This window comes from Homalodisca vitripennis, chromosome 6, assembly GCF_021130785.1.
Source record: "Homalodisca vitripennis isolate AUS2020 chromosome 6, UT_GWSS_2.1, whole genome shotgun sequence".
NCBI lineage: Eukaryota > Metazoa > Arthropoda > Insecta > Hemiptera > Cicadellidae > Homalodisca > Homalodisca vitripennis.
The window spans coordinates 86962773-86985440 of record NC_060212.1 but is presented as its reverse complement, the minus strand read 5'-3'; the positions used below and the strand labels follow the sequence as shown (position 1 = coordinate 86985440).

The following is a 22668-nucleotide window of genomic DNA, read 5'->3' as shown; positions in this document are numbered from 1 at the left end:
AAAAGGGTAGTCGCCAAGTTTGTGCCTCATGCTCTCACTGACTTTCAAAAGGAACGTCGAATTGAAGCCTGCTGTGATTTGAAGCAGCAACTTGAAGCCAATACAGATTTCTTGTCAAAAATAATTACAGGTGTTGAATCTTGGTGCTATGAGTACGACCCAGAAACCAAACAACAATCCAGCCAATGGAAGACGTTATCATCACCCAGATCAAAAAAATGCTGTCAAGTCAGATTGAGTGTCAAAACAATGCTCATTTGTTTTTTTTTTTTTTATGTAAAGGGGATTGTCCATTCAGAATTCGTTCCACCAGGCCAGACAGTAAATCAAGTGTTTTATCTTGAAGTCTTAAGAAGACTACGGAACAGCATTCGTTGCAAAAGACCTGGCAAACAGAGGACTGGTTTTTTCCACCACGACAACGCGCCTGCGCACACAGCAATCTGCCACCTAGTTTTTGGCCAAAAATAGCATGGTAACGCAACCACACGCACCTTACTCACCAGATCTGGCTCCGTGCGACTTCTTTTTATTCCCAAGAATGAAAAGGGGCATGAAAGGTCTCTGATTTGACAGCGTGGATGATGTCAAGAAAAAAACAACTGAGGAACTGGCAGCCATCACTGACGAGGAGTACAAAACATGTTTCGAACAGTGGAAACAACAATGGGATAAGTGTATAAAGTGCAATGGAGAATACTTTGAAGGTGATAAGTTTGTTTTGTAAAAAGAATAAATATATGTATATTTAAAACAAAATGCCAGATTTTGTTATGGGTACCCCCTTGTACTTGAATAAAAAGAGCAAATATTAGAGTCATGTGTTTAGGTTTTTTAATATATAAGAATAAACAAACAAAAAATGTTCATTATACGAAGTTATATTACTTGTTCTCAACAACGTGTATGCATTATTAATTTAGGAAGGTTGTTTGCGAATAGATGCAGAAAACTCACAGTGGTGTGCAATCATATATTAAATATGAACTGTAAGCTAAGTATTACTTTTAAAATTACCATAATTTTATGTATCTACGTTTTTTTATACAGACTGTACAACAGTTTTACTTACTTACTTACTGCCGGGGCGTAACAAATCTCAGTCGATTCTTTGCCTCGTCTATGAGCCTCTTCCACGCCACCCTGTCTTCCGCCAGATCCACAGACCCTCCACACCGGGTCACATCTTCGACCACTTGATCGCACCATCTTATCTTTGGCCTACCCAAAGGGCGCCTTCCTGTCGGTACCGCCTAGTAGACCTCTTTTAACCTTGTGCCCTCCTGTCTCCGATGTACATGTCCTAGCCAGCTAATTCTCTTTGCCTTCACCAAAGCCACAATATCAGGATCTTGGTATACATTGCGTAATTCTCTATTTTTTCTTATTCGCCACACCCCTTCATCACATATTGGTCCAAATATTTTTCGGAGAACTTTATTCTCAAAAACAATCAACCGCCCCTCATTTTTCTTCGTTAATGTCCATGTTTCACTTCCATACATTAGGACAATTCCATACAACAGTTTTAGCAATCGATAATTTGTGTATTAACGACAGCTGTTACCCACAAGCAATTTAAAAACACGTGTATGGGGTAAATACAGTCATCTGTTTTACAAATGACTGAATCATATGGAAAGTATAGAGAAAGTTAAAAGTAGCTAATAAATCGTATTGTACCAAGTATACACGTTTTATTTTACTGCAGTTGATAATCTTGTGAGTTAAGTTATTATTAGTTACAGAAATTCAGTTGGAATTTAACCCATTGCGGATCACTGCCGAGCTGGGCTCGTCACGCAGTGGCCGGGCCTAACGGCACGATGACGAGCTCAGGTCGCAAAAGCGATCTGCTTTTAAGTTTCCCTCCAAATAGTTCTATTAGTGTCTGATAGATGGGGCGATCGTCTTCACTTGTCAACTAAGAGTGTTTAACAACGGTCTATGTTTAGAGTTTTCAAAAGTTTTATAAGTATCCTACAGATCGCAGTTGTATGTTGAAGTTGAAAAATCATTCATATGAGTTTACTCTCTGCTTTTTAGCGCTTCTGATTGGGTGTTTTCCTCAGTTGTTATTATAATACTTTTGAGGTTAGTGACACAACTAATCGATGCAGACGTACATGTTGGCGGGTTTAGTCTAGACAATGGCCCGGATGTTATAATCGCTTCGCCCGAGCCGCTTTATTTAGACTATGATTCAGACATCATCCCTGCCACCCCGGAACCTTGCTCGCGTGTTATCGTTCCTACATCACGGATACCCCAGCAGGCCCATGTTCCATCTGAACGAATACCTTCACAGCTGAATTTTCTAGTATACAATAGCGAGCGATACGATGTGGCGCACCATTGCTGTTTGTGCGGCCGCTGCCGTAAATTAATTCGTGCCCGCACGCGAAAACAATACGATCCGCAGTGGGTTAATTATTTCTGGTTATTAACTAAATTTTGATCTTAATTTTAATTAATTTCTTAAACAAATAGATTTTAAATGCTATAGTTATTTGCAATATGTAATTATCTTGTGAGTTAATAAAAAATATTGGAAATAAAATAATATTGTTGAGACTATTGTATTTTTGTGCTTGCTTTTGTCTGGAATTGCACTTCTTTCTTAGCCAAGAGTAAGTAAGCTACTCTGCATTTGTTTCAGCCTATTTTTTGCTAGTAAACCCCCAATCAGCTATTTTATGATAAGTGTATAATATTATGGATTATAAAAGAACATGGGCAATGTTATTTATAATCTCATAGTATTTAGGTATTCAGCTTATTCCCATTTAGATATTACTTTTTCTATATAAAACATTTAAAATTGATTTATAATCAATGTTTCATTCACTAATCTTATGCATTTGATGTAAAAGCATTATTTATGTACGTATTGGTAAGGCTGTTTATATTATTGTTTGCTTAATGTGTATTTCTGCATGTAGAAGAAAAATGCTTTATTGATTTATGTATGTGCACTAACACCTTGGTTATCTGACCTTGTCCTCACCAGTGTTATCTGACGTGAACTAGTTAGTGTTATTGTTTTAAAAATTACAGTAGTGGAAGTAAATATCACTTTTTGTGTAATAGTAGCTATAAGTACAAAAAGAAACTGTATTTTGTGCAAAATTGATTAAAAACTATGTGTTATGAAGACTAGAGAAAAGTGAGTTAGTTGGTAAATTAGCATCTTAAATGGTGTTGGTATAACAACCATAAAAGACTGAAAAGAACCAAAAAGATCTCGAAGCTTATTCAATAACGGTAAAAAATGAACATGTAATAAAAACCAGAAAATCGTCAAAATTACCAAAACTTGATCTCATAGAATTGCTGTGTGCATTTGGTTTTGGTAGGAGAGTCGTAAAGGGACTCGCCTTCAGGGCTTGTTTTATTATCAAGCTTAAAAATATGCATGGATGAATTGTAATTTGTTCTAAAGATAGTTTTTTGATAAATTTGTGTCAGTTATGGAAAAGTACTCAAAGTAAAAAAAAAACCTGCCAGTTTGTGTTGTTTTGTTGTTGGACAAAGCCCTGAGCCACCCCTATGAGTCTGAACATAAGGAAGCTAAGCAAGTTTTTGTCTCCCTATGTGACTACATTGATACAACCAGGGTGTTATTGAGTGTTTCAAAAGATTATACAGAAGGAAATATTTCAGTGTATTGTTAGAGGAAACAGAAGATGATTGTGATGTGTTTGAAGCAATGGAAAGTCAAAACATGAAGAATACAATTTATTCAGCAACTCAAGCTTGGGCAGAAGTTTAGACAACCACTCTACAAATATCGTGAAAGAAGGTTTGTCCAACCCCAATCCAGACACCTGAAACTGCAGACACTGTGCAATTAGTCCGTGATCTGCAATTTATTCAAAGTGATATCTAGTCTTCTGATGTTGATGAATGGCTAGCTGGTGCGGACATTACTAATGTTACAAATGAAGATCTTGCAGATTATAGCATATCATTGACATCGTCATGCAAGAAGCTAGTGCTGAAGAAAAGGAGTCAGATGAAGATAAAATTGGAAGATGAAAAGATCAGCCACTCTGCAGCAAAGGATGTCTTCAAGACTGCGCTAAAGTACTGCAACAACAATCAGCAGCAACAGCCGTGAACGTTACATGGAGAAAGAGGTGGTGTGATAAAGCAGTCAATTTAAGATTTAAAAAAATAAAACAACAAAATTTCTTTTTCTTAAGTAGTTTAACCATTGTTTAAACACTTATTCATTCTTTACGTATAACTTAAACACTTTTTTATTCTTTATGTATCAGGCTGTAGTACAGTACACTGTATATTCTTAAGTTACAGTAAAGTATTTTTTACTTAAATTCAGTAGTACATCGTTTGTATCTCTGTAACTGGCTTAACTCATCCTCTCCTGATTATCTGACATTTTTAGTGTTATACTCATCCCCTGGTCTCGTAGGTGATGGATAATCAAGGTGCTACTGTTGCTTGTTAATAGTGATAGAATTAAAAATATATGAGAATTTATTTTATAAAAGTTATTCAATATTTTCTGGGTATGCAAAGTTGAAAAGAAAAATTAAGTTGTACATTATCAGTATTTTAAGTCTTAATTTAAATTTTTAGTATCTCAAGAACTAAATTTTTGTCTAAGGAGATGGTTTTTATTTGCTGAATTAAAAAGAGAAGAGTGTGTAATAAACACCCAACAATATCTGGGGGTTCAGCCAGAAATCCAGAATGTTTGTAACATTTAATAAACAATTAATTTTTAAACTTTTTGTGTAAAAGTCACTTGTTTATTTTATTTTTACTGCAGTGTTCTGTTTTTAACTCTATGTGTACAGTAGATTCTAAAGATTTCTAAAAATTGTATTTTTTTCAAAGATGTTTTGTTAGAGAATTGTTTAGTGCTGAATAAATTTGAACCAGTTGTTGAAGACTGGTAAAAAGAAAAATTCTCTACTATATTATGATGTGGAATGTGTTTACAGGTGCAACTGGCCAAAGATAAGCTGGACTCCAGTCGACTGGAGAGCCTTACCGACAGTGAAGAGACAATCGCTGAGCTATCCAGGCGTCATGATCGAGACAAACTTATACTGCTGGAGGAGAACAAGAAACTCATCATGGAGGTCGATCAGGTTATTATTAAAATATGCCAGTATGAATCTTTAAAATATATAATTACAAGTAAACATTGAATATTCGTCCAGTGAATAAAATCTGCCACTCAGGTCTTTCATAATAGATTTATCAATCTGTACCTGCTTGTTAGCTGTGAGCAGTATACAGTTATATTTATTGCTATATGTCTTCCTGTAGTGGAAATTTCAATTTGCTGAAGTGCTAATAAGAATCATTATCGGCCCCATATCTTGTCATTGCCAGTACAGAGTAGTTTAATACTAGCTAAATACTGAATTATATACAGAGAACTCTCATTTTAATTGTGTTTAATGTTTTATTTTACTGAACAGATTACAGTGGTTAGGTTTGTTAAGTAATATCAAGACACCATATACATATATATATATAATATATATATGCTAAAGTATATATATATATATATATATATATATATATATAATATATATACGCTAAAGTATATATATATATATATATATATAGCTTTTGGGTAATGACCTCAGTTATGTTATACTGCAAATGAATTCTATAATAAAATAATAGATATAATTATAATTAAATTCCCCAAAAATTATTTGTTTATTGTTCCATTATTTTTATTTTAACTTTTATAATCCTTTCATCTCATTACTGATTAACATTGAGGTGGGTTTAGTATGAATCTGCTACTGTATTTAAGACTTGTAGAGTTGAATATCATCTGCTAACTAACTAATAGGCAGGGGATCTTGGACTATACGATTACAAGTGTGTTATTACTCTACTTTATAATAGTTGTTATAAATCTAGAATTAAAAGAAAACCCCAGCAACTTAAACTTTGATGTTTTATTTTATTTCAAAACCATACTGTCACATTATAGCAAGGGGTTAATCGGATTAAGGCCAAACAATGCACACTATAGATTGCCTGATCGTTTAGTACACAACAATCCAAATATATTTGATAATAAAGTTAGTAGTACTGTATACTTACATCAGACTGCATGTCCTTAACCCTTTGCGCTCGAAAAGCCAGTAACAGCTTGCGTTAGTTTTGTTGTAGTTTGTCCTCGCAACTCGTATGGCGAGTACAGATGGTCGTGATACTTTCGTTGACAGCTTGGCGGCAATATTTGTTTGCTTCTCCAGATCGGAATTATTTATCAATATCCTCTGTGTTATTTGCATAGTAGTTTAAAATGTTTAAGAAATGAAAAATAATTTAAAATTTATTCTGAAAGAATCTTTCTAATACAAAGGTAAACATACATTTGAGAAATTTAACCCTTATACATATATTGTTAGCATAGATATGTAAATAATATGTTATAAAGTAGGCATTTACAGTTATATTATACTCAGACATGAACTATTTCAAATTTTTCTGTCTTTACATTTTTTACGGAATAAAACTTTAAAAAAATACACACTTATGTGTAGTCAAGAATAGTTAGTGCACATCTTTTAGTAAAATTTTCTAGGTTTCTATCCATTCTATCACTTCAGTGTATAGGCCCACTACGTGTCATAAATCTTGTTTGCACAGTCAATGTTTAGAGAAGAATTATAGTTTAAAATTTGCTGCTTTACCTAAAAATTACTTTAAAATAAAGCTACTCAATAGGTTTCAGCACTCACCATTCATTATAAAACAAAGAGAATATTAGAGAATAACTGCTATGTTTAGTGACTAGTGGTGCTGGCCTTACGAGTTATGGACGTATTTTATCTTGGCCAGTACAGCTGGACATACAAGCTGAGATAACATTACAGCAAAAATTAATCCGTGCTTCCGACAAAATGGTGACGGCCAGTAGAGCTGACCATATGAACTCCAAGGACAATTTATAAATACTACCTTCGAATGCATAGGTTTAATATTAGATTTCAGATTGTAAGTGAGTGTTACCTAAAGTGTGTTGCTTTGGTCGAGCTGGCCATTGAACTGACTGGTGTGTTTACAGTTGAGTGACACTCTGAGTCGGCTGCAGGCGGAGAGGAGACAACGCGAGGAGGACTACGAGGAGTTGCGCACCAAACAGGAGGCCATTGCGCAGTGGGAGGCACAGATCACGGAGATCATTCAGTGGTAACTATTTATTTTAATAATCCATATTTGTCATCTTTTTATTATTATTCAAATTTCACAGCATGTGTATGTTGCCTGGAAGTATGATTATACTTCAAAGAAACATCTCGAATGGATGACACAGGAATTTCGTTGTTCATTTATTATTTTTGTATCGAGTGAAAGAGATGTCGTGTTTTTGCCCTTACAGCGAATGTATGTGCTCAAGCTGTCTCTTGAATGTCATTGTCAGGTAGATGAAGAAAATTTGAACTGAAATAACTTTTTAATATTAGAAGACGATTTTGTTTTTTATATTAAAAATGTAAGCTCAAAGTTTTATTTCTAACATCAAATATAAGATTATAATAACTAATGAAATTCCTATAAATTAATCATAGAAATTATGGTTTATACTATTTAAAAAATCATATTATTTAGCCTGTTGACCATGCACTCTACTAACTCTTCCTCTTACTCTGTTTTAAGAGTCACGCAGTACAGTGACCCATGAGGACAAATAGAATAAGGCTAAACGTAGACCAACCTTCCTTTCATTTAACAAAGTTATTTGAAGGTGGCATAAATTTGGACCTTTAAATTTTTACAATTTTCCGTGGCATGAAAAGTGGTCAAATATTTTGAAAACTCACTTTTAATGTATAATAATATTTTAATGCTAAAACAAGTCATAATGTTTTAAATAGACAACATATATATTCAAATGTTAGTTAAAGACTGTCAGAGATAATTGCAGTTATAGAAAAGATTGATTATCTATATGTTGAAAATGATGACCAAACTTTGTGTGTGTAGGGTGAGTGATGAGAAAGATGCCAGAGGTTATCTGCAAGCCCTCGCCACCAAGATGACTGAAGAACTGGAGTTCCTGAAACATGCTGGCATAGCCAATGTCCCTGCCTCGGTAAGTGCAAGTGAACATACACGTTCTTAGTTCTTTCATTTTTATGTGCGGTTAGAAATTTGTAATGACTCAATTTACAGAAAAACAAAGCAGTATTCTTATTTCTATGATTGATCATATTCTTTTTGCTATTTAAATCGCTAAAACTATCTATCACTTATCTTTTTTACAGCTCTAAAAAGCAGTTAGAGTTTCTGATAAAGAAATCTATTTCTTTGTCAGATTTAGCAATTCTAGTTTTTAAACAATGTACTAATATTAAATTCTGCCACTTTTGAGATGCTGTAGAAACTATATGGAAAAGATGTGGTGAAAAGAAAAGAGCATTCCCTGGACGAGTGGTAGAAGCGTTTTCGTGAAAATCTCATAAACATTAAAGATGACTGGGAATAGGAAGCCGATTCCACAACGTTTGATATAACGTTTTAAGAGCACTACTACGTTTAAGCATGCTTCCCCCACACTGACACTATTACAGTTGATTAATCATGTATTTTGTGTTTCTGTGGCTGTTAAAATGGAGACTAATAATGAAAGTACTGATAAAAAATCAAATAAAAGTGAAATTCCATGTTTGGCCGTTCAATAAAGGAAATTAAAATTCAATTTAAGTCAATTAAAAAACAAATTATGAGGCCTTCTGTTGTTAATAATGACAGTAAAGTGGGTGAGAAAATTTAAAAGAACATACATTTCACAATGGCAATACTTTTAGATGAATAAGTTTTTAAAAGTACTCTGTATGAGATTGTAATTGACCACTTAGGTTATCACAAGCTGTGCCTGTTAGGTTGTCTGCTGGCAAGATGTTTCTTTACAGAAGTTTTGATATATACAAATCACTTTCTACAAGTGCCTTAGTAATGGTGGAATCTATATTTAAAAAATAGTTCAGGTACAATCTATTATGTAAAAACAAAATTATATGTACATTAACCCTTTGCACTCCGACGTCCGAAATATCGGACATCGTTGTTTTGGCCAAAACCTCGGATGTCCAAAATGTCGGACGTTTGGTAAATCCTTTATACTGGCTTTATAAATTATCCAAATGTGGTAAATTTGCTATATACGCAAGCTGGATAGTTGTTGGATGTAAAAACGTAGTAAACCTTTATACTCTATGGCGGTGATTTTGCAGTTTTACAGTGTGTTGTAGAGGTTTGTCAACTTCACCTTTTTTCGTCAGCTGATTTGATCCCAACTTCAACAGCTGATCTCTTCATTGTTTGTTTAGTCTGATAAGTTATTTCAGTCAATAAGGTTATGTTGACGATCTGAGTGATATTTTTGTCAGTAACATATCAGATTCGGAATCATCTGACGATGCCAAAGGTGAAAGTGAGGGAGGTATTATGGTACTTTGGGATTATACCGACCACACCCAGACATGAATCGTTATTTGACATTTTGCTTCTACCGATTACTAGATTAGCGTAGAACAATATTTCGTCAATATGAAACAGGAATTGTCTTATCGCAAACCCCTCCCCATCCTCAGACAGAGGTGAACGTCGAGCGGTCTTTATTGATAACGTGATTGCAGAGTCTCGTAGCCCGTTCAGCTGGTGCGTCGCTTTGTCGTACTTCCGTGTTTTACCCCTACATTTTCCCACACACCAAAATTCAACAAAAACAAACAAAAACTAAACTCTTTATTGAAAAAAACACACAAAACTTGTTTTTATTCTTGATCACACTCCGCCACCCAAAATGCGAGTGCCTCCGCCATCCCGCCGAAGCCCGCGCTGATGTCAACGAAAGAAAAACATCCCTCGAGATAGTACCTATGAGTAAAATATCAAATTCTAGAGGGGCTGATCAGAAATATAAATTGAATTGTAATGGAAAGGCAATTATGTGCTGTGCAAAAAACTTAAATAATCATGTGATGCCGCGCGGCCTGCCGTAATCGGGATTCTCGAGAAAGATAAGATAACAGCGACAACAATACCGATCACAATACCTGGAAATGCTTGTTGATTGATGGAATGTTAGTTCTGTTACTCAACTACATCGTTTTATAACGTTCTAAATTCATTGAAAAAGGTTTGAGCGTTGGGGACATATAACGGAATATGACCCCATTGATAATCGTTGTAATTTTGTAATTAAAGAGTTGTTTTTTCGTTCTATCATGTTTGTTTCTATAAATTTATATTTTTGTGTTCTTCATACTGGTGTGGTCGGTATAATCCCAAAGTACCGGTATTACGGGCATAAAAAGGTATAAAAAAGTAAATATTCAATCATTTGACAAATAACTCACTATTTGGGGAAATTGTCGGAAATTACAAAACTGCCTACAACATTTTTGTTTACAGAGGTAAGTTTATGAAATGTTATGTACATGTTTACAATTATGTAAGGAACCTAGAAATAATAATAGTTTATATAATGTCAATGCAATTTTTTTCAGTTATAACAGCTAAAAGTTAACTTTTGTAAAAAGTTTTGCAAAAAAATTTTTTTTTATAAGTGAAAAAAAGGTATTGAAAATTCATTACAAATTAAAATAAAAATATTAATAATTATTAATATTATTAATAATATAAATAATTAAATATTAAAAGGTCATTACAAATATATATTTTTTTACAATATAGAATTTTATGAGAAATAAAACAAAATCAAAATTATAACTCTATCCGCTAAAATAAAAAAGTTACAACTTTTTAACAAAACCTTTACAAAATGGATAAAAAGGGCTCCGAGGTTTTCGCCAGTACTTGTTCAATAGAGGCCCGAGTTTTTGGTAGTGACCAAAAATTTTACTCTCGAGTGCAAAGGGTTAATATATGCTGCATGTCTTATACATACATATACATACATATGCGTGTCTTATAATATACATGCATACTCCTCTATAAATCATTATAATGTTTATTTTAATAATTATATTCCATTCTGCTCATATTGGTGTGTAACTGTTATTAGTTCGAAACTTGATAACATGTAAATTCTTTTAGGATAAAAAAAAGTTTAGATGGAACACCATTAATAGTTTTTCTAATAATATATAATGAACCAATATTCATAAAAGTTTGTCTTTAACAGGACAAAAACTGGAGGAACAGAAGGAGTCAGAAGTTAGAGAAAATGGAGCTATTGAATCTGCAAAGCAGCCTCCAGTCAGAGATCCAGGCAAAGACTGCCATCAACGAGGAGCTGAGTAAAACTCGGTCCGACCTTGTTGCTTCTCAGAAGTGAGTGTTGTCCAATAATCTTGCTGTAACTAATTTCTACATTAGAATCCAGATAACTTAACACTGTGGCCATGAATCCTTGTATTATATTTAAAAGTGAGATCTGAATTTTTTGCTATCATCATAAATTGTAACAGTTTTCTGTGATTCAGGATATTACATTTGAAGGAGTTTTAAATTTGATATAGCTTTGATTGTAGTAGTTATTTTAAATCAGAAGTAGAAATTGTGTTAATAACAATAGAATATCAATAATCCAAAGTATTGTAGGCACTTCGACTTTTTGAATAACAAAGTCTTGGTTACTACAGAGATAGTGTGTTAGTGTTTTAACTGGCAGGAAAAACAAAAACAAATTTATTAATATTTGATGGTTCAGTTAACTTATAAATTTAAAATAACAATTCAATAGCTACCTAAGTAACATGGTGATGAGTAATATAATTTAGTAAAAAGCAAAAAAAATTATGTTGCAAAAGAAAATGAGCTTTTGGAAAGTAATGTTTGTGATTAATAATTTATTTTAATTATTGATGTTCAACAAAATTAGATTTTATAAAGTGAAAAATTTATATTATATGCTTAAATAAATTTCTGTATGTACCAACAGCCTGTTATCAGAACATTCACAATGATGATTTGGATCAAAAACTTTGGATAGCCAAGTTTGAAAGTTAACCATCAACTAACCATTAGTAGAGCTACAATGTCAGAAAATACATTAACATCTAGCTTGTTTATTTCTGTGTTTATATATAATATATAAAGGAAATTATTTACAAACAATAACTTCCAATTTTTTTTAATAACAATAAAATTACTATTTTTGGTACTTTTGAACTAAACTACAACTTAAAAAATTCATTACTTTGAATATGTTAACCCAATTAAGATCGTATTTTTATAAAAAATAGTTACAAGTGTACTGTTTTTGAGTTTAAAATTTTAGAAGTATATTTTTCTATTTACTCATTATATGCTTTTGTTATTGATTTATTTTTTAGAATATAAGCAGTTATCTTTAATCAACTGAGTGTTACATGTTAGATCAACATATCTGATGTATTCCAGAATCATGGTTTAAATTATGTTTAAAACGACCGTACCTGTGCAATACAAGTCTGTTGGTTCTGTAATGGGTTTATTGACATAGAACGAATGATCATTATATTATATACTGTGTGTGTGTCACAGTAACCTTCACCATATGTAGTCTTCAAAGGTCTGCATTACAAAATTACAGCAGACTTAAGCATTGTGTTTTAATATGGATATTTGATCCTTCTCTGTACCTGAACCACTTGAAAAAATTTAAAAAGTGCCAACCATTTAATTAAATTAATATACCACAATGGAGATTATTAAAAATTTGCATGTTTAAGGGAGCTCCGTGATTTCCGGCAACGGTATGACAGCATGACCCACGAGTTGAAGCGGAAGGAGATGCAGATCAAGGAGCTGCAGAGTCGGCTGGACTCAGGAGAAGGATGTGAGTATACTCCAATGTTCATTATAGGCCTACACTAGTAGCTTGTACACAGCATATACAGTGCAATAATGTTAAATTCACACAGTACTTAGATTTCTTAATGAGTTAAATGTGTGAATAACTTTCAAACTGAACTTCTAATTTCAGTAACTTATTTTGTTACTAAATTAAAGTATTTTCTGTTCATAAAGATTATTATTATCCGTGAAAAGATATTGTCTTTTTTGGGGGTTGTATGTGGTACATGAACTCTCTCAATCGGACAATGTCTATAAATTGATAAATGAAATACTAAATTTATCTAGGCATGTTTTATAGATGGATGGACTCATATTAAAATTTGAACTCATAATTATTTTTAATGTGAGTGTACAATGTACTGCATCAAGTGAATATTGATTGGCTCTAAAATTTACTACATTTAACTTGCTATTAAATCGGTCCTGAGTAAAGTTTGGTATATCATATTTTACACATTTTTTTAATGCGTGTTGAATTGATTTCAAATCAATTAAAAAATTAATATATTTATTTTAGAGGGTGGGTGTAACATAATATTTACTATTTCAGCTGTCTAAGGTTTGGAAGAGTTAAACTGTGTTCTTCTACTTTCAAATAACAGCAAAAATAGAAAAATCTAAGCAAAAATGTTAAGAAGTCTGTTGACATGTATATTTGAATAATAAACCTGAAACAGACATTTTGATATGTTTTAGTTATTGTATGAGCTTTTACTTAATTTTCCACAATTTTTATTAAAAAAATATAATTTTTTCAGTACAATTCTGATATATTCAACCTAATATACAATAACTTTAAAAAAGTACTTGTTGGACTTTGTAATGAACATGTATGCTAAATTAATTTTAAATTTAAAGACATTGAATGTTTTATAACTTTTATTGTCTGTAAGCAGTACAAATGGCAATACAAAATAACACATATTATTTCTTAAATATCGATCTACTTTCATGAATAAAGGAATATAAATGTTATAGATAAATCTTATTTGTCCATTATACAGTAACACATTATTATTATTTGTATAGAACGTTATTTCAGTTTAAAAGTTAATGTATTTTCGAGTACAGAATAGATAGAATAGAAATCTGTATATAACCATGATTAGGGTTAGTATTGTGTTGTTAGTTCACTAAAAGTCACTAAGAAGTTGGGAAATCATTAGGATAGTTAATTGAGCATTAATAATAAAAGGCTGGTTATGGATAGAAAAATGAATGAAAAATTTGCTTAAATTGTGAAATTTTCATTAAAAATACAAGAACTTACTTTCTACTATAAATAATTTTTTAGTTTTGAGGATTAGTAGGAGAATTAACAATCAAAATTTTGTTGGTTAGTTATGTTATAATAGTCAAAATTTGAATGGAGTTTTAAGTTGAGATCATACAATAAATATTGTGTAAATGTTTCATTTTTAATTTAAAAAAATAATAGTTAGATGTTGGAAAGCTATAAAGTTTTAACTTAGCTTGTTTTCTCTTAATTTAATAAAATCTTTTAATGTTTCAGGTTGAAAAATCTTTTGAGCAAATAGATTGTTTTTGTTTGAAAGTTTATAGGTTCATAGTATACTATTGATATAAACAATGTAAAAACGTTTTGAGAGTAATTCAGATTTTCTGCAAATACCCACTTGAGTGTTTTCAAATGCTTATTTCAATATAAATATTTATACATTGATTTTTTGCCTTACATCTAGTCATTTTTGCCTTAAAACTGTTACCTGACATTTCCACTGCTGTATATTAGCTTTGTAAATTGGCTTGCATGTGATCAGTAGTTTGCATGACATGGTTATAAATATTTTAGATATCCTGACGTAGCCTATCATAGTTAAAATGGTGCTTGGTACCCTTGAAACAGGTTGAAGCATGTACAGAATTGTTAAGATGTCGCTGATGGAGCTCAGGTGAGGCAGAACAGAGCTGTTAAAAGTTACCGCAATACTGTGACTTTCCTGGAACTTTATTGCTTATGGTAGATCTTACTCCTTGTTGAGAATAGGAAAATACATGTTATAGTCTAAAAAGTTTCTGGAACTGTTATTTATATTAGGAATAGTTCGTTAAAGGAAAAAATCATCTTCCTCCTATTGGCAACACTGCTAGAGAACGCACAGAGACCTCTGTTACTTCTTTTCATTGCTCCTGTCAAAAGTTTCAGGTTGCTTTTGAGAAGAAAAAAAAAACAATAATTATGAAATGATAGTTTATAAAGCAGGGTGGCAGTATTTAAGGTGTATTTAAAGATCATATTTGCACATACTATTACAAAACTAGTTAGTTTCAATAATAAAGAAAGAATTTTGTGAACATGCTCACCAACTTGTGGGTTATTGAAATACATTTTTGAGATTTGATTATTTAAAAAAAGATTTACTGTAAGATTTTTATCTTTTAAATTACTATAATATTCTAATGCAAGTGTGAAATATTTTAAATGCTTGCGATTTGATCAGTGAGTTTTGAATAAAGTCAGGTTTGGACACATATGAGTGTTGAGTAACCAAACGTGAGGATTACCTTCACCTTCTCACAGAAACTAGTGTAAGGTGTTAAACCCTACAAACAAGATATCTTGTTACGCATTGGCCAGACCTTGCGGCTCAGTGACAAGCTCAGCTCGTCACAGCCAAGGCCAGACTATAGTACAGGCCAGAGTGCTTCCCCACACCACCAGTCGATACATCACACTATCCGCCAGGCCGGCCGTATACTCCTTATGTATTTATAATAGATCATTGATTTTAAGGGCGCAAAACATGTCTTATTAGTTGTGTGCTACAAACTCTGTTGTGTAAAGGTTTACAAAGTATGTATGTCACTTAAAAATTTAATGTGCAAATATAACATATTTTAATAACCAAACTACAGTTAAAAAGGTCAAATGTTCTCTAGCTATTATGGTTTAATTGTCTACAATTGCAAAAGAAAAACTAAAGTATTAACAATTGTAAGGTAAAGCGCCCGGTTATTCCCATTGAAAGAAAGCGGAGTACTCTGACGGGTCTTGTGACATCACAGTATTGGGACTCTTGGCCTGTATTATAATCTGGACTTGTTACACTGTACTGTTTATAGTATTGCCTCCTGATGATGTCTGGCAGAATGCAGCAGTATATTTACCAGGCAACTTAGAATTTTAACAAAGATCTGCATTCATTGTTACCTTCTTAAACTTTCGTAATTTACTCAACAGACTGCGCTAGTATCTTAAAATTGTATATCACTTTATTGAGCTTTTCATTTTTCTAGCACTACTTATTTTTTATTTCCTATAGATATTTGAGGTGTTTTCTAAAAGTAATGGGACCTTTTAAATTTGGTGAGTTTGGAGAGTCCGAATGTCAAGATTTTTTTCTTAATGGTACTTATGCTTCAGAGGTAATACAATTTTCAGCTATATTCATTGTTTACTTCTTCAATAACAGCTGCTAAGGTAGACATGTTTTATGAACTCCGTAATTTTTGTATGTACAATAAATGGATCACAGAATTTGTATCAAATTTTGAGTGAAAAATGAAATAAAGTATGGGAAATGTTAACAAAGGCCTATGATGAGTCTGCTGTGAGTAAAACAAGGGTTTATGAGTGTTATAAATGTTTCAAAGATAGCTGTGAAAACATTGAAGATGACAAACGCTCTGGACGCACACAGCACATCAACAACCGATGAATAAAGTGAAAAATCCAAAAATAAAGAAAGTGGAATAAATGATTATGGACAATTACTGTATACGATTAGAGAAATCACTGATGATGTTGGCATATCAATTGACTCAAGTCATGAAATTTTTTTGAATGTTTTGGGTATAAAACCTGTTGCAGTAAAATTTGTTCCAAAATTGTTAAATTTTGAACAAAACAGCGTTGAATGGAAGTGCTCAGGAGTTATATAATGAAGTCAAACGACGATGCAGAATTACTGAAACGTATTATAACAGGTGACAAAACATGGGTTTATGAAACTAAGGATCAAACCCCAGTGGAGGCATTCTGGATCACCAAGACTGAAAAAGACCCGTCAAGTGCAGTAGAATGTGGAAGTTATGCTCACTGTGTTCTTCGATTTTAATGGCATAGTGCATCATAAATTCTTGCCACAAGATCAAGCGGTTAATAAGGAGTACTACCTGCAAGTTCAACACTGTTTTCATGAAGTAATCCAAAAAAAATAATGCCCGGATTTGTGGCAAAATAATTCAGGGCTTTTCAGCATGACAATGCATTTGCTCACACTTCAATGTTACTTCGTGAACTTTTGGCCAATAACAGTACTGTAACAATGTCCTAGCCTCCATATTCTCCAGGCATGGCTTTGTGTGACTGTTTATAAAGTCCAAAAAGTTCCAAAAATAAAGAGAACCTTGAAGTGCGTTCGTTTTACAAGCATAGTAAACATTAAAAGTGTATCGTTGAAAGAGTCGGCTATCCCGAAGATCGAGTTTGAGAAGTGTTTAGAGGATTGGAATAAGCGCTGGCACTAGATTGCAAGTGGTGTGGTGCTACAGGCTTTAGAATTTATTCGCCAATGCTGAAAATTGATTCTGAGATAGTAAGTAGATGTAAATATTTTAATTATAATCCATTATTGTTTTTATCCACAGAATTGTTATACAAATTATAGTAGAGTGCCTTCAGTCAACATCCAGAATTCTTGCCTGTCATAAATCTAAACCATAAGACTAAACAAAAATTCTGGATTATTACTAAAAGGCAAGTATTTTACTATAATTAAATATTTTTTCATATAAAACTCTGAATTATTGTTTTTCTTCATTAAGGTAGAAGTCAAATGCCAGATCTTAACATGGGAGTTTTGGTAGGATAGGAAGAACAAGCTTACCTTTATCAGATTAGAAGGTTATTCCTCTTCTTCGTTAGATATAGGAACTAAACTAAAGACAAGTACACTAGTGGAATATTTTTTGCCTCTAGGTTTTATAAATAACTCATGTAGAGAGAAAGGAATAGTCTGAATTTTGTCAGTTCTTAAAAAAATTAGAAATCCAAAATGTAAATAATTAGTTAGAGACATGTTTACTAATAATTATACAAATTTAACAAGAAAACACTTTGTTTTTCAATACCACAATATGTATTTCTTTCTTCTAGTCATAAAGTCAAAATGTTCACTTTCTGTGTCTTTTAGTTTTAGATATTCATAGAATGTTTATGTTCAATGTTAATTATTTTACATTACGTAACTTTTACTGCCTCCAAAATATTTTCAACAAATTTTCTACAAATTGAAAGCGGATCTCGTTGAGAGTTTGACAGTTCGGCCGTTGATGTGTTGTTTTATTTGTAGACAAAATGCCCCTGTTTATCGGCGTCACTAGCTGTCTGTGGGGCTTGCTCCTGCTGCTTATTCGAATGTATTTCTGAGTGTCACTGCCCCGCCCGGCCACCATGTCTGGTAATGTAGAGTGTGTCCGGCCCCCCGCCCCCGCCCCGCTCTAACCTCGCTCTAACCCACTGTCAGCGCTACACTGCCGTTTTGTTTTTGTTGCAGTGAAACGGTTTGGTGTCAACCGTCTAGATGAGTTGTTTGTTTTCATTTAACACTGTCTAAATGTCTCGTAGTGGGTTTTTTCAGAAAACGAGCAAGTGGGGACCTGTTTGCTGTGTTTTTAAATTGTATATTTCTAAAGTGGAGCAAGCGATTTATGACTGATAAAGATGAAACAGAACCTTACCAGAAGTGGGTGTTTAAATGTTTGTGTTCAAGTGACATCAAAAGTTTAAGTGTGTCTTGTTAATCCGATCTTGGAGAGTGATCTACATCATTATTCATCCACAGATGTTCCAGGTTATTTTAAAATTGTCATACATTTTTATTACTATCCTTGAAAAAATAAACCATTATTGCGAAGGTATAATTGTAAAGCTAATCGCTTTTCGATGTACTTGGAGTAGGGGGCTGGTCAGAAAGGAAAACAAATTTAAAGGAAATCAGCAAGATTTAACTAAGGAAATCAGTTTGACAGTTACGTGAAAGTAGTGACATTTCCCCTCTGTCCTACTGTAAATGTCATTAGTAGTAGAAGAATAACGGGATTGTTAAGTTCTGCATTACAGTATATTGCAGTTGTTATATAACAATAAATTCATAAATATTTTAAGAACTGATGTCTCCTCTTTTCTTCAGGTGGAAAAAGTCCTAACACATGTCATTGATCAGGTAAACAATATACTTTGTCGTGAAACCGTCCTGAGCTTGCTGATGTCAAGCAGTTGTTAACTTTTTCATGCTTAAAGATACCTAATGCTAATTCTTAAAGTTTCATCTTCCAGTTTTTGGTAATGCTTAACGATGGCAAATATTCTTAATAATCCTGTTATCCTTTGAAGTCGTCCGTTGTCAGTAAAGAACATAACCAATGATACATTTGTGGTACGTTTGTTATTTAATTCTAATGTGCATTTTTCAACTGTAACTGTAATCAGTAATACATATAAGAAGTTTTGATTGTTGTTCTTAACCCTCTGTGTGGCAGACATTTAACTTTTTATTGGCAGACTAAAAGGTGTCAATTTAGTTCATTTCTTAATCTTCCATTTTAAGTATAAGATATATTTATACTTAAATGGAAGATGTTAATCTTTGGAAAGAATTATTTGTGAGTAAATATGCATATCAGATGCAAAATGTCATGTAGTTATGATGTTACACTATAAATTATCAAGTAAACACAATACAATTTATGTTCACTAGCCGATAAACAAGTAAACAAACAATCTGCCAAAATAAATGACTTCCAGAACAAATTTTATTTTTCAACAGGTAATGAATGACATCATGGCATGAACCAACAAAGAAGGAAAAGTTAGCTAACATGATATATCTCGTAGAATTTCTAGTTGTGTCCCAATCAAGTCAATTTGTTCATATTTCACACTATAAGAGATTGAAAAGACATTGCTTGTTCTTTAGGTGCATAACCATTAATTGCCAAAACTATGTGATCTTCATTATTGATAGAAATATAGTTAAATTGCTTTTGATGTTTATATCAAATTTTATAAATAATAGTTATAACAAAAACCATAAAACATATAGAAACAATATTAGTAATTCGTAGATGAACGGTTGTGAAATCCATTTCTTTGATTTGTTTTAAACATGGAATATGAATATCACTATATTTTCGAAATATTTTTTAAAAGTACAATTCATAAAAGTGCCATGAATGTGCAGGAATGCCTAAAGGTAAAGGTAATTATGGAGGTTGGGATGCAAACTGGATTGTGTGTCGCACCAACAATAAATCATGAATAATTATTATCCTCTTTTAACTGGTAAAATTAAGTAAGAAAAGTTAATAACAATGTTATAACCACTTAGTAACAAAATGTTAATAAATAATTATATACGTGTTAATTACCCAAATTTGAATTAGTATATAACATTTTTTATTTTCTGTAGAAGTAATCGTGAAAATGAAAACAGTTTATTTTTTGGTGTTAAGATAGATCATACTAAAGCAGAAACTTAATGTACAAATCTAAAATACCATTTAATCTAATGTCTTTTGCTAAGAATTTCTGGCAGTCTTGTGAAGATTTATGTATACATTCAAAAAATTATTAATTTGATTTTTTAATTATTTATAAAGTTATATTTCTGAACTAGAAAATTCCACAACCATAATACAATATTTTTTCCTGATTGTATCACAATTTACATTTCACAATGAGATGAATCACAAATAGAAATATGTATACGAGTATATTTATCTATTATATGGTTAACTCTGTAGATACATAAAATACCCATACAAATATCTCCCTATTAACTAATTTTTGACATTTATTTTTTAATTACGTGCAATAAATAATATAAGCAAAACAAGCAATAAAATATAAATAGAGTAACAAACCATAAACCATTAAACGTAACAGGAATCAATTTTAGTGCACACTCACATCCTTCAAGCCTTTGCTGTTTTTAGTGCATGACATTTGAATCTCTTCACAATGAGGTGGTTAGGTCAGTTTTTTCATTGCCATTTCTACAATACTTGAGCTGTTGTTTCGTTATCAATCATAATAACAATATTAACTGTTATTTTAAACTTATTACGTCTTTGGCCCAACCCGAGGCTAAGGTTTTTGTATTTTGTTGTTAAAGTGTATATAGTTGAAACTCTTGTGATTTTCTTTGAGTTCCTTTTACAAGTGGGGAATGCAACTCTACTCTACATAAACGTTAATATAAAATATTTTTAACTGATCAAGGTAAATGTACCTGCTTTTAATGTTAAAAAATTTAGGATAAAGGAAGCAGCTGCTAGACAAAAGGAAAATAATTTGATTATTCTATGTACAGTCACGTTTAAATATACAATTTAAATACTTCCACTGTGTGAAAATGGGCTGCATAAATAATCATAGAAGCTAATAATATATATACACATTTTGTAACCATGTTAAAATGTACTTTTGGAGTGTTTTATTAATATATAAGTTACATCATGTAGCTGTTTGTGTGCCTTGGAAGCTTTTAATAATACACTTTTTAATTGTGTGATTTAGCAATTTGAACACACACCAAATATTATAAATAAGAATAGTACATCTTAAGTTAAGTTATAAGCTAGGATTTTACTTTAAAAGTTTTTTCTTATTTACAAGGGTCAAATCGTGGTGTTGCATGAAAGTTGGTATGGTATTAAATTTGGTTGTATTGGTGTTGTGGTATACTGTTCTGTTTAAAGGGTTTCTTGGAAATTGTTGTTATTGTCTATTACAATAATATTATTAATGTACTTCTTTTTCTGTGCAGCATTCGGTGATGTTGTAAATGGTAAGCAAGTTCGAAGTTGTTCAAAGCAATTATTGTTTCTGTGCAAAATTTAGATTTGCTATTAACATTTCAAAGAGTACTAAACCAAGTTTTACACTTTGGTAGACTAAATTCGATAGTAGATGTTGCTATCGCACTTGATATAGGGTTAGGTATTGGTTGAGAAGTGAAAACCTTTCATCTTCGGATTTTATCTTATTGAAATGCACCTTTGTAATTATCATTGTTGAATATCCAAATGAATCTCTTTAAGTTTTAAATGTAAAACATATTGTGTAAAATACTTTTTCACTAGTATGCTCTAATTAATATCGTTTAAAATTTGAAGTTCTATAATTTGTTTTCCACAAGCCTTCTGTGACAAATAATGGAATTTTTGTTTATTTTCGGAGTGAAAAGGTGTATTTGTTTAATACATTTTACATTATATTGTAATTTTTAGTAGAAGTGTTTTATCTAAACAAGTAAGGCTAAAATGTTGTAATGTTTTCTGTACAGTCAACTTTCTACTTTTTGTAGACTTATCAAACTTATGGTGAATAATAGTTTGTAAACAGTACCTGGTAATTGTACACAAAATCATGGACGTGAAATGCCATTTTTCTCTATTTATTATTTTAAACAGCTCTGACAATGTCAACTTGATGAGATGTCATTGACGTGCTACACATTTGGTGAATGTCTTTCTTTCTGCAACTGCTCACCAATGGTGAACCATTTCAAATTATATCTTTCATACACTGCATATGCGTAGTACTTTTTTCAGCAGTTTCATTTTTAGCAGTCTAAAATATTTTTTTACAAAAATTAAAAATGTCTGTATCTGACTACTGGCGGTTTCTATTGTGTTTCACTAGCACAGGATTAATGGCCACTGATACCAACACTTTTGTTAAAATATCCCACTGTAGGTAAATCACTTGCCCTGCCCTAAATTGAGACAAAGGGAGAATTAAGGACATTTGAGTTTCGTACAAGTTTAATTAATAAAGCTCATATCTATATTGTATGCTCTTTCATTGTTCTTGGACAAATTCGTTGT

General features: G+C 32.1%; 1 protein-coding gene across 7 annotated transcripts in view; it reads left to right on the top strand.

Moving 5' to 3' along the window:
* Positions 1-22668, top strand: part of LOC124364524 (serine/threonine-protein kinase Genghis Khan) — an 89531-nt gene that overhangs the window by 36135 nt on the left and 30728 nt on the right. For 4 of the 7 annotated variants that reach the window (XM_046820075.1, XM_046820074.1, XM_046820078.1 and 1 more), the window contains exons 18-24: positions 2625-2630; positions 4971-5120; positions 7070-7194; positions 7990-8098; positions 11156-11304; positions 12687-12793; positions 21606-21626. In XM_046820075.1, the coding sequence (XP_046676031.1) occupies positions 2625-2630; positions 4971-5120; positions 7070-7194; positions 7990-8098; positions 11156-11304; positions 12687-12793; positions 21606-21626 (667 nt within the window). The remainder of the gene's footprint in view (positions 1-2624; positions 2631-4970; positions 5121-7069; positions 7195-7989; positions 8099-11155; positions 11305-12686; positions 12794-21605; positions 21627-22668) is intronic. The other 3 variants (XM_046820079.1, XM_046820077.1, XM_046820080.1) reach the window with 3 other exon arrangements.